Raw genomic sequence first — 13,273 nt, forward strand, 5'->3', positions numbered from 1 at the left:
TGCGTGTGTGCGTGTGAGTGAGTGTACCATCGATTATTTCGTTTCTTCTGGAAATGCATTCGGACTTCGTTTAAAATATCAGTACACAAATACATGCATGTCGGTAACGTGTTGGTTTGCAAAGGAAAAGAGGACTCCAATTGCAACAGAAAGTGCTGAATATATACTGTTTAGCATAATTTTCTTCTCGCACCGGGTGTCAGTAAACCGGAAGCAAAGGAAACATGGTCCAAAACCTTTTATGTCCAGGATCACTGGACAGTTTGTAACCAGGGTCATGTATGGTTACTTGACTGAAAGGGGAATTATTTAATTTGGCAGTGAGTATCTCACGAAAGGAAAAATGAAGGATGTCACTGAATTGAAAATATACACAGACAGTGGAAAAAAATACGCAATAGTACGATTCAGATTCCACATCATGTAAAGTCTAACAGAGCTGGGTAAACTAAGAACAGACCATGAGTATGGACTGACGGAGTGCCCCGCATTGCAAACAACACACTGGGGTGAACTAACAAGCCATAGGAAGACAACAGTGTTATTCAATAAGATAGTAAAATGAAGCATAGGTGATTACATTTTCTCAGAAAAGCACAGGTTCCATCCAACATTCGAACCTTCGAGATTGCAGTGTTTCTCATTCAGCCACTACAATCTCCACAAAAGAACATGAGGTCGAGTTCACTAAACCACAGGAAAGTAACAGGTCTGAGGTATAGTACAACACATTCAGTTTAACCACGCCACGGCAAAGATTCGGTACGAGCTTATGTTAAAAGGATTTCTGAGTCCTCATTGACACGCCGTCAGGGTTGGGAGCTCTTGACCTAAAAGGAAGCTACCCTGTAAACAGTGTTGGGATGTCAGCCTTACGACGGGCCCGTGAGTCAAATGCATGTGTAGGAGGAAAACAGTGAGCGTGACCTCTTGATACTTTACTCAACATTGACCTGCTTCTCACTATATATCTATACAGAACACTTGTCAGAAGTCCTGTCCTATCCAGGGCTGATACGTCGTCATGCATGACCGCACGAGAGTCAGAGAAAGCATAGAATAAGAAACATCTCCTCAAGTTCCTCTTGTGTATTTAACTTCCTGGTTGCTCAACATGGCGGTTCTCAGAATACTTGCTGTGTTGGTGTTAGCTCAATGGATACAGTTGACAGTGGGTGAGTACATCAATTGATTTAATTATGACGAAGTATTTATGCCTTCCACGAGTATGAATACATCCCTGAATGTAAGCAATTACATTTTTGAAAATACGGAGACGAGTATGTCTATGTTTTGACAAACACTTGTTTTGCAAGTCCTACAGCTATACATATACAAGTATGCGCAAACTAGGACTGGGTCTCGAGTACTTTTCACTGACAAATCGTCCAGACAGGACAAGCTAGAATGTGGTGGAACACGTGTGGAACGAGCTGCAGGTCACCATCTAAAAACGCAGTTTCCCTCGGGCTCCTGTTGAAGAGAACAATATTTTGCCAACAATCCCGACAATTATTGACAGGAGGAAAGTATGGAATCCGAGAAGGGACATTGTCGCGTTGTCGCATTGTCGCGTTGTCGCCCTCTCAAAAACAAGCAAATGAGGCGACAATTGATCAAAGCGCGACAATGTGACAAATAGGCGAAATGTCGCATTGTCGTATTGTCGCGCTTTGGTTAATTTTCACCTCATTTTGCTTGTTTTTGAGAGGGCGACAATGCGACAACGCGACAATGTCCCTTCTCGGATTCCATAGGAAAGGGTGGCAATTGTAAATGTCTAATATGACAATTGTTCAGAATCAGAATGAGTGAGTGAGTGAGTGAGATAAAATTCATAGCCACGTCGGCAATACTTAATATTAGAGATGTATTCACAAATGTAATATTAACACAAAATACAATGGTACACAAATACGAGAATACGTCCGTGTATTTGTACAATGATATCCGATATCAGCCTTTCTCTTTTAATAAACACATGACTATACAAGGGTGTCTGGGGATTTATGTACTACAATGTGTAATTTGTAATTCTCTAACAAATTCATTTACATGAATCTTACCTACTGTAACAAAGGCGACAAAGATGCTAACCTTGTCGTGTGTCCCAAAAAATAGGTTCATAAGTTCATAACATTTGGGGGGGTTTAACATATGCATACAACAAACATCTTCTCTTTTGATGGTTAATGGGTTCGCCTTGACGTGTCATTGCTAAAGGTATCTGAAATATAGTGTATTTTCTTGATGCACGCTTTTCGTTGATAGGCATGTGACTGAACAGTGGTCATGTTTCTTTGCAGGTATTTCGTGGTAGTTGTGTCAAATAGTAACCCATTTTGTCCACAGCAACTGGATCATATGCGTCAAAATCTCCTTATTCTGTCAGATTATTATTATTATTGTTGTGATGATAGTACTAGTAATACTAATACTTACAGGTTTTATTACACTGAGATTAATAATAAGCTCGAATAATCATATGTACATATAGGTAAATAAACAAACAAACACATAAGAGCAAGTGACTTCCTAAGCATGTCTACTACAGTGGCAGATTTTTCCTGCGAATCAGGAATGTTTGGAGACTCCTGTAGCTACTCCTGTCATTGTGGGACATCATGTGACGTGACAACAGGTGCCTGTTCTGGTGATTGTGACACGGGATGGAGAAAGGCTGGAGGCCTTTGCCAGAAACGTTGGTGACATCTACATTTTTAAACTTTTCCTACAATGTAAATTTAATGACGTTAACAGAATGTGCTTGTATAATCCATATGTAATACAACAGGTAGGCTGTCTGTCTGTGGTTTTCATAACACTATCACGAGTAAAGTTTTCGACTGCCCCTGCGGGGATATCATACTTTTTAGATATATGTTTTTCTAAACAATATGACAATATTCGGGGTCACCTTTACTCTGTGCACATGCTGCAATTTAAATGCACCTCTCGAATGACTGTTGCGCTATACAGAAAACATTGCACTGAACAAGACAGCATCAACAACATCTGGTCAGTTTCAAAACTGGTCACCATCAAATGCTGTGGATGGGGATAGTAGCATAAATGGTTTGGGTAAAACCTGTTTCCACGCTCGTAGATCTCCGTCAGACTGGACAGTGGATCTGGGTCAGGACTTCCAGCTGTATGACATCAGGATCTACAGTAGAAACACATGTAAGAAACCAGCCATTGTGTTTTTCCGATTATCTTGAAACTTTATTAGGCTGTAATGTATCTATTTTAGATTTGATTAGTATAAATTCCGTTGTGCTGATAACATGATCTCCACATGTTACAACCCGTGTATATATACTACAAACAAAAAGTATGAGAATTCCCTCAAAAATTGATAGTCATATAAAAAAAATAATAGTGATGAGGTCATTTATACTCTAGGGTAAATTTAAATTGTGTGTGCCAAAAAGGCAGTTTAAACGGCATACTAGAACGTGCAGTGAAGCATCAGACACAATATCCGTTGAGTTTGAGTGAAATGAAACATTGTCAAACACAGAACAAGGGATTCACTATCCTTTAACCATGCAGTGGCATTGCTTCTGTCATGCGCGCTGAACAGTCTGCGCTGTAGCATGGTGAAGAAGTTGTGCGGCTTCAATACTGCTAATGGCTTCTTTTAAAGGAAACGTTTCCACAAGGTGCACGAGACGTCTGTCTTCCATATGCACTAGTCTGCTGTGTTTGAGCGTTGAGTCAAACACGATTCTGCTGTGTCACTGTTTATGACAATGTTTCATTTCAAAATTTAGGGTGTTCCCATACTTTTTGTTTGTAGTATATTTTGAGACTGAGTGTGTCTCCTCATATTTATCCATGGCCTAATGTTACACGAACATAAGCTCGAGTATAATAGTGTAAATATTTGTTTTACTCGAGACTACCGGAGGAATGCTAACAGCAACTATGTTGACACAGCATTATTATGTAACTGTGATTCAAAATTGTTTGTTTTCAAGTCTACTTTAGAAATGCCAACTCCAACATCTACCTTAACAACGACCCCTCCAGCATCTGTGCCACCCTTCCGGGTACAACCACCAACCCAGTTGACGTGACGTGTAACGGTACCGGTAGGTACGTCACCATCAGGAAGTTGGGGCCTGGGGGACAGGAAGGCCATGATAGTGCCCTGAACATCTGTGAGGTGGAGATCTATGGTAAGTCATGTATTGTATTCACAACTGACTGCCACTGTACTTTCACAGCAAAGGTCCAAGTCTTTGTAAGTTCTCTTCCCTAATTTCATCTCAGCATTTGAGAAACATTTGTCAAACATTTGTCTTAAAAGTCTGACCGTGTTAACTGGGTTAATTTATTTCCATATAACTGGTAATTTGAAGCGGTTAAACGTTCAGCAGCTATAACATCAACAAAATTCATACATTACAATAATTCCTTGTGCAAACGTTAACTTTCTCTATCCTTAAAGGGGCGATGGGGTAGCCTAATGTTCGCTCGTCACACCGAAGACCCGGGTTCGATTCCCCACATGGGTACAATGTGTGAAGCCGCCCATTTTCTGGTGTCCCCCGCCGTGATATTGCTGGAATATTGCTTAAAAGCGGCGTAAAACTCACTCACTCACTCACTATCCTTAGAACGATTTCTGTATTATATACTACCGACAAGAAATAAGGGAACTAATGAAATAATAGCGAATTTGAAACTGCTTTAAATATCCACTAAATCAATTTTAGGCGTCAAGTTCAATATCTGGTGTGTCCACCATGTTGGGCAACACATTCACGGCACCTTGATGGCATGCTGTTAATCAATTTCCGGATGGTTGCCCGTGGTTTTGCCCGCCATTCCTCTTGGAGAGCTGCACCAAGCTGGGCCAGGTTGGCGGGTCCTGGGTTCCTGGCGTACACCCTTCGACCAAGAACGTCCCAGAGATGTTCAATTGGGGACAGGTCTGGGGACTTAGAGGGCCAGTCCAATGTCTGGATACCTTCTTGTCGGAGATAAGCGGAGACAATTCGGGCCCGATGTGGTCTGGCATTATCATCTTGGAATACAAAATTTCGGCCGATAACTCTAGCCAATGGAGCCACAACAGGACACAATATTTGGTCAACATATCGCTGACCAGTCATGGCTCCGTTAATGATGACCAAATATGATCGTCTGTCATGTGTAATCCCACCCCAAACCATGACACTACCACCTACATATCGATCATGGTCAAGAATTGCTGCTCTGGCATATCGCTCCCCACTCCGACACCAACAACGTTTTCTGCCATCTGAGAATCGTAATCGAAACCTTGACTCATCAGAGAACATGGTGTAACGCCAATGGCGCATAGCCCGTCCCTGATGCTGCCTAGCCCATGCCAATCTTTGGCGCTTATGGTGAGCTGAAAGGGTGACACCCTTAAAAGGCCGTCTTGCTTTCAGACGAGCTTGATAGAGTCGGTTTTCAACGGTTGAGGTTGAAATGCGTCTTCCAGTGAGTGTGCGGAATTCTCTATTGATGGCAGGGGCCGATTTAAACCTATCGCGTAGAGCAATTAACGTAATGAGACGATCCTGTCGTGGGGTCGTTGACGGTTGACCCGTTTGACGGTACTTATCCCACAGGCGTGAAATTACACTTTTTTATTTACCCATCTGCCGGGCAACTTCACATAATGATGTCCCCCCTCTATCATCCCCACAATTCTCCATTTTGTTGCTTCACCGAGATACTGCCTCGGAGGCATTTCTGTCAGTAAGTGTCAATCTCTATTGCATTAATGATTGCGACTTCTCCAGTACATTTAGAGGAGTTAACTTCTGTATGCACGTGTAGCACGTGCTGGGCATGCATTATGCGAAATTCCATTGCCATTGGATGTTGCGTTTGGGAGATACGCCACGATAACGGACCCTGTCACAGTCAATGTCATCTACATTCAATTTCTTGGTTCCCTTATTTTCTGTCGGTAGTATATGTATGTATCAACGTTTTCATTGAAGCTGTGTTTATTCAACCTAACTGTACGTATTACGCTGATCGCATGTGCCTATTTACATAGGACAGTCAAATATTGAATCACACACTTTGCCATGTGCGTGACCAGAATCTGAATGCGTTTTAACAACTGTAACATTTATTAACTACAATGAGTACCTAGCGGAGATTCTATGTAATACCAATTTTGTGAAGCGAGTAAATGCTTCCCCGTATCCGCCGACGGGGAATTATTTTAAGAACGTGTTGTATTGAAAGACACGATATCAATCAAATGTTTGGATACAGTATAAGGTTAGTATTTCTGAACAACCCACCCAAATGTTTCACAGCCCTGTTAGTCACATATTTCACGAAGACAAATTTGGTGTGATGGTTGTATACTCCTTTTGTTAATGGTTGATTTCATCACGATCTTCGTTTTCTGAAAATGTGCTGTATGGCTGCAATATTAACTCACTCACACACTCTGAAATTGTTAGTGCTAACTTACACTTTACGCACTATAGTGTTTTGAAGGACCCTCGAGATTAATATTCTCTAGAGCTGATGTTTAGGGGTTTTTCATTTGCTTGTTTTTATGGGGGGTTTCACTTTGCAGCAAAGTTAAATACTGACAACAATTACATTACCAGACGGGGAGACATGACATATGATTACCTATTTCGATACTAAATTGACATATCTTTAAGGCTTTATTCTGAGATTGAGGGGCTGCAAACATAACCATGAAATCAGCTATGACAAACTCATGTATCAACCTTCAGGTGTCCCCACAATTTCTCTTATATTCATGCCTGCAATATACATGTCCAGAACCTTGATGTAAACATTTATCGTAGTGAGCGACAGTCTGACTACCCAATTATGTCTAGGCTGTATAAAAAAATCATTTCCACGGTCCACTTTCTTTATTTCCATCCTCCCACCTTTCCATTCTCATCAAAAGCACATCTGTGGTGTCGTGGGCAGACGGTTGGATGGGATAATGAAATTTGAGCGGTTCGATCCCTTGTAGCGTCCCATCTAATGACGCCTAAATACCTTAAGTGTTTTACTCAACCTAGTGTTTGCAGGGGGAAAGTCATTGCAATGTGTGTGAGTGGGACAGCCATGATGAACTGCAGGATAATATCACAGTCCAATTAGTTCAAATACCAACACATATCTTACCACAGTTCACCTTTCTTTCGATGCAGTCATATGCACTTATCTTGTCTTGATAATGTACCAGTCTGCAGCCCAGGTATCTACGGTGCGAACTGTGATAAGTTCTGTCATTGCCTGGATTCAGCCTGTGATCGTTTGACTGGATTGTGTGCTGGAGACTGTAGACCAGGGTGGCAGGACCAGAGGTGTGATACAGGTGAGACGTTTCTGGTGTCAGGATTGGTGGGTCATAATCAGTTGTACCTGAACACTTTGGATACGTATACATGTCCCATTGTACACGGTGACTCACACTTTTCGTGAGTGATGCAAAAGATGCAGTCGTTGTAGAGGTTTTACTGTGGGGCCCATGTTAGGGGCCCATGTTAGGGGTGGTTCAGCATTACTGATCCTCTTTGCTGAACCGATTGCCAAGAATGCTATATAAAGGAAATGCCTTTCAACTTTGTTTATGAATGAATACTTTACTGCTTCTCTATATTTCACAGCTTGCAACAGCGTCACCTATGGCATTAACTGCATGAAAACGTGTGCTGAGCGGAAGTGTTCTGTCCCAAATTCGCCATGTGACCGTCACACTGGAGCATGTGACACAGGATGTCTTCCTGGTTGGACAGAGGATGACTGCACACAAGGTGAAGAATGTTCCCACTTTATTGACATTGATCGGCACATCAGTAACATGAAGTTGAAACTCATCAGTTATTCATGAAGGAACTTTGTCATGAAGAAAGTCAATATTTATGCAATTATGAATGCCTTTGAACATCTCCTGTTCATTCTCACAGAATGGAAGCCTCACCATGAAGAACGTGTGTTTATTTACATACCACTATCAAACTGAGTATAAACTCTCCATTCCCTTGTTACAGAATGTACCAATGGTGACCCCTGTTTGTTAAAGAACTAATCAGTATGTGTTCGCTTATGATGGCCAGAACATAAACGAGGACTACTTGATTACTAAATTTATATGTCTTGGTTAATCTATGAAAGATTTGAATCTGCGATGACGGGATAACAGGAAGAGGCATTATTTGATAACCAAATAGGCACAAATATTGTACACGTTAAAACATTAGTGAAAACATGAAGTCACGTGGTTTTGCTTCGGGTATTTCATAACTAGGTAAGGGGAAGGATATACTTAGGGACATTTTCATTTGATACCACAGTAAATGCTCTTAAGTACTAGGACACATATATGTATAAATGCATGAGAGCAAATGAGAGTATTTCAGAATTAAATACTTTCTACATTAACAAACGCATAAAGATAATAGTAGTTTTTTTTCTGCACACATCACAATATCTGTGCGACTTTAGAAATTAAATGAAACATTATGTATCAGGCAAAGTTTTGTATCATGAACAGATGTAGAAGACAGCGTTCATCATTATGGATGCTGTCCAACACTACAGGCAAATAAGTAAGACGAACATAAATACTTTGAAACGTGGATTACTCGTGAGCGTGTGTCACGATCAGTTTGGGTGCATGAAACACGAATAGTTTGTATGTGATCCAAATGGTGGTGAAACATTATTTACGTGAAACATGACATACAGCCACATTATGGCCACAGTGTACGTATGTCAGGTCATGAATAATGTTCAAGGTCATAGCCCATTACCACGCTGCTCGGAGACGTGTCAACAGTTCTGTAAACTGTGGCACACCAAGGACCCAAACATCCATTATCTATGAAAAAGGTGTTATGACACTTAATAACAAACACAAGCAAACCGAAGGTCAGTGTTCACCTCAAGTCAAGCACAAATAACATGAAGAAACTGTCAAAATCAAGTAAACCGCTGTTGGTGTAAACTGTGTCACTAAAGCGTCAGCACTGGCATTTTGCATTTTATGGAAATAATGAAGAATTCCCGAACATATTTAACAACGGAATAGAAATGGATTTGTACTTATATAACCTCGCATTTTGTAAGAGAATCATCATTTCAAATAGCGCACTTCATATAATATGTCATAGACCATTATGTCATGGTTTAGTTTTGAATCCCAAGAGTGATTATTGTCAATACTGAATATTGTCATTCAGAGAGAAATTCGTTTGGGGGCATAAAGTATATTTGCTGGACTAATAATAATTATGATAATTATGGAAATGTAAAATGTAAAACATTTCTGTGTTTTACCGTTTACAGTGCCAGTCAACTGCCCTCCTGGAAGGTATGGACCAGAGTGCACAGAGTTCTGCAGTTCCCGGAGCTGTAAGACACCATCTTCTGTGTGTGACGTCACTGGGTCATGCCCAGATGGATGTCGGGAAGGCTGGCAGACATCTGACTGTATTATACGTGAGACTAAGACTGAGCATTGTTTTCATATTGTTATGTAAGATATATATCTGTGTTGCATAACACATGTAATGCCGAATGCTAATGAACTGTGGCCGTGATGATAGTGTAAAAAAGATTACAAAGTTCCATAATTCACGTCCTGCTAGTTTGTCAAGTGCAAGTGTAGGGTCTATAAATATACTCAGTGCATTGACATTGAATATATAGTTCATCATTATTGTCTCTCTTAATGAATGATCTTGACTGAATGTGAATCGGAAACCTTGTAAGACATTTCAACCTTATGAAACACAGATGTAATTGTTGCATGTCTCCTTGTTTTTCGTGAAGCATGTCAGAGCGGGAGGTACGGTTCTAACTGCAGCAAATCCTGTGACTCACGTCATTGCCAAACTGCACCAGTCTCCTGCGACCACGTGACAGGAGCCTGCGCTGCCGGTTGTCAGGAAGGGTGGATTGGAGCAGACTGTACTCTGAGTAATGTTTCCAGAACTTCATATTTGAAATAGATTCTTAGAATTAAAACGCACAGTTACTGTTGATACTGAAAGGTGAGCTCTGAAATGGTTGGAAGCTAAGATGTGAGTCGACTAGGGGAGGAGTAACGTCAGATGAGAGTGCAGTGGTGTGTGTAGCGCCCAGGGTCCATCGGGTCATATTGATTATTTGATTCATATAAAAACTGACTTTGGTGATAGTCTACCAATAGCCTGTCAGAACTCACCTTTTCGCCATTACTATTCCAAAGTGATTCATATACACATGATCTGTCATCATATCACATGGTCACAATCACTGGATTGTGTTACGGTTAATATATTGTCATTGCAAAAGGTTGAAGAATCCCCTTTGAACCAAAACGATATAACACAGACAAGTCTTAAATATTCAATGATATTTTGAGCAAACAATGAGCAAACTACAATGATTCACAATACAGATTTCTAGTAAAGTGCAACAGTCACACGTCTAAGGTAATGGGTGACAAATATAAAAAAATAATTCACCTTTCCGCGAACCCGTGGTGTCATTACTATTTGTAAGTGAATCATAAACACATGCTGTCATCGTATGGCATGGTGATGGTCACTGGATTTTACAAATGTACTTATCATGTAGTCACAATTGAATAATGGACACTTCCAACAGATGTTGCAAAGGTTTGCCCGCTTGTTTTCAGAACATTTGCAGGAGGCAGCACCCAGGGTAATAGTTCGTCCATATCTTCAAGTGTGTTATCTCTTATTGGGATTTCAATGTTCGTGTATCAGTGTGAAGTCACTTGAAGAGCTACAAAGATCTTATGTGATATGTCATTGCTGAAACATATGTCAGTTTAGTTCTTGAAAGCATATTTCATCACTTAATTCCGGCACTTAATTCTTAATTAACTTTCAGGATGCAAGCGTGGAACTTATGGACCTGACTGTACACGTTGTGGACACTGTGACGTCACGTGTAATATTGGAGATGGACGTTGTCCCGGACAATGTCTGGACGGTTTCACTGGTGACCGATGTGATGAGGATGTTCGAGGTTCGAATCTCATTTATGTCTTTTGTAAAAAGTTGTTTAAGATTGGCATTAATGCTTACGTTCACTATCCATTTACCTTCTGGACGTTTTATAATCAGTGATATCAGATACGTTGGCATATGCGAAATGCACAACAAAAGATAAACACAACTAATCTGCATATGTATATGATTCAGTCTCTCCTGTAACAAGCGGTGTCATTGGAGGAGCAGTAGTACTTGTTGTAATGCTGTTGCTGATTGGAGGCTTGACGATATGCTTGCTGAAATCTGGAAGGTAAGCTTTGAAAAGGGTTTACATGAAAAAGCAACAAACACGTATAAAGGTTTTAAAATAATGTGTGTACGATATTGCAGTTACCTCCAAATACCAGTGGTACATCGTATAGCCGAAATATGTCCTGTAATGGATAAGAGTGCATTGATTTACATAGCCAAGCTCTAGTTATTACTGTCACCTGTCCGATTTCTACCAAACATATGTTTCAGACTTAAATGGATATCCTCACCTAGCACAGGCGTGAGAAATAAAAACACAGGTGACACTGGTGAGATACCTGTTCATGCGAACACGTATAGAACGAATGAACAAGATTACATCGAACTGAGTGACGTCACCAGGGAGAGGGAGGAGAAGTCACAGTATGACGTCATTCAGAACAAAGTGTACGAAAACAGTCAAATCTGAGTTGAGAGCAGAGAAAGCTTCTCTTGCGTTCCATGACAAGTTTAATGTTCACAAAACTGAGTATGTTCTGCCCGGAGAACAACTCTGGAATATTATAGAAGATATTTTATGAAGGATGGTATGAAAACCTTTTCAGTTTTCACTTTCGCATAAGGTAGTTTGTACATATAACAAGTGTTAATGAGTTGTTATTATTATTATATTTTTTATGCTCTATATCAATATTGGACAATGCAAATATTGCAAATATGCTTCACTGTAATCATGTCATTGAAAATTCAGATGAATGATACTGATGTTTTGTACTTTGAGTCTGCTAAATAAGAGAGAAGAATTGACGTGTAATGATAAGGTAGACAATACTGGCCTTGCTTGTGTTTTTGTCTTCCTGTATTTTGCCATCTAAGTAATATTTTGCCTATTCGTATTACTGTATCTGTATGTGAATAATTTGTGACTCAATGCTGCATCAACCGTGGATGGTAAACAGAATAATATTTACCAACAAAATAATTTAGCTAATGTTTCCTCTCGTAATGCATCCTAGTTATCAAACACGTGGATGACCTTTCGCACATCTGAGTCTTTGGACTATTTTGTACTTCTCTGAGAAATGCTTCAGGTTACCTGGGTATTTATGAGAACAAATGGAATTGCCATAAAATGTTCATCTCCTACTGAAATGCAATAGCCTGTATCATAACAGTCTATCTTGTCCCATCAAATGAATGTTATTTGCATATACTCTGTACTCCCATTATGTTATGTAAGAGGCAAGCTTGGAAAACGAAACGAATAGGAAGCTGCCTCATATACCTCAATTTTATGTGGACATGATTGTTTAAACGAGTTTTTATTTCAACGTAATTTTGGTATTCATCATTTTTGTCAACCTGAGCAATAAATATGACTTATTAACAGTTTCGGCATATACCTATTTTAATCAAACATAAATATATACCTTGCTTCCAACAGGTAAGTACGTCCATCTAAGCCAAGTAAGGAAATTGATTTCATTGTTGAATTTTTAATGATATGTTCTGTGGGTACAGTCCGTTTGATTCCATTTGATACCGATGAATTGCTCACTAACACAAAATCTAATCCTTGCAACAAAACCAAATTTTGCACAGCCACATGAAATCAACAGACCAACTAGACACCCGAATAAAAGAGTTGTTTGACGAACGATCATAATTTCCTTCGGGGGGGGGGGGTGGGTGGGGGGGGGGGGGGGGTCTTGCTGCTAGAACAGCCAGGTGGGCAAGGTGCTCATGTGAAATTGGCACGTGTGATTTGCATTCGTGATTGCAGTACCTGAAACAATGAGATTATCACACGACGCTAAGTCAATTGTTTGTAAAGTATTTAACTTCTTAAAAAGGAAGGTGAAAGGGGTAGGCCCCAATATGCTTTGGCTAAGTATCGTTTACGAACTGCACGTGCTGTTGGGATGATGGAAGGGAAGTTAAAAACTATCTTGAAAAACTGTACCGATTCAACCTGCACGGACACAATTGAGGGGACCGTCTCAAAACCCACACGACGTGAGAAAGTCTATTCATTTCAACAA

The 13,273-nt window shown here is 40.2% G+C and overlaps 1 protein-coding gene across 2 annotated transcripts; it reads left to right on the plus strand.

The window, feature by feature from the left end:
- The first annotated feature begins 892 nt into the window (after positions 1 to 892).
- LOC137291102 (multiple epidermal growth factor-like domains protein 10) lies at positions 893 to 12,621 on the plus strand. Of its 2 annotated transcripts, none has more exons than XM_067822384.1 (11): positions 893 to 1,175; positions 2,555 to 2,701; positions 2,980 to 3,183; positions 3,984 to 4,184; positions 7,217 to 7,348; positions 7,641 to 7,787; positions 9,322 to 9,474; positions 9,808 to 9,954; positions 10,876 to 11,013; positions 11,190 to 11,289; positions 11,502 to 12,621. In XM_067822384.1, the coding sequence occupies exons 1-11, from the start codon at positions 1,115 to 1,117 to the stop codon at positions 11,698 to 11,700; spliced, it is 1,629 nt and encodes a 542-aa protein (XP_067678485.1). In that variant the 5' UTR covers positions 893 to 1,114; the 3' UTR covers positions 11,701 to 12,621. The 2 variants fall into 2 exon arrangements, 1 of the variants encoding a protein (XP_067678485.1); XR_010957244.1 differs by having other exon boundaries at positions 1,081 to 1,175; positions 11,206 to 11,289; positions 11,502 to 11,561.
- Positions 12,622 to 13,273: the final 652 nt, after the last annotated feature.

Source organism: Haliotis asinina, chromosome 7 (assembly GCF_037392515.1).
Source record: "Haliotis asinina isolate JCU_RB_2024 chromosome 7, JCU_Hal_asi_v2, whole genome shotgun sequence".
NCBI classification, from domain to species: domain Eukaryota; kingdom Metazoa; phylum Mollusca; class Gastropoda; order Lepetellida; family Haliotidae; genus Haliotis; species Haliotis asinina.

Excerpts from the sequence above, each read along its gene's own strand:
- LOC137291102 (XM_067822384.1), top strand. The coding sequence starts at position 1,115 with ATGGCGGTTCTCAGAATACTTGCTGTGTTGGTGTTAGCTCAATGGATA. Across the intron at positions 4,185-7,216 it reads CTGTGAGGTGGAGATCTATG|TCTGCAGCCCAGGTATCTAC; the intron begins GTAAGTCATGTA and ends ATAATGTACCAG. Across the intron at positions 9,955-10,875 it reads TGGAGCAGACTGTACTCTGA|GATGCAAGCGTGGAACTTAT; the intron begins GTAATGTTTCCA and ends ATTAACTTTCAG.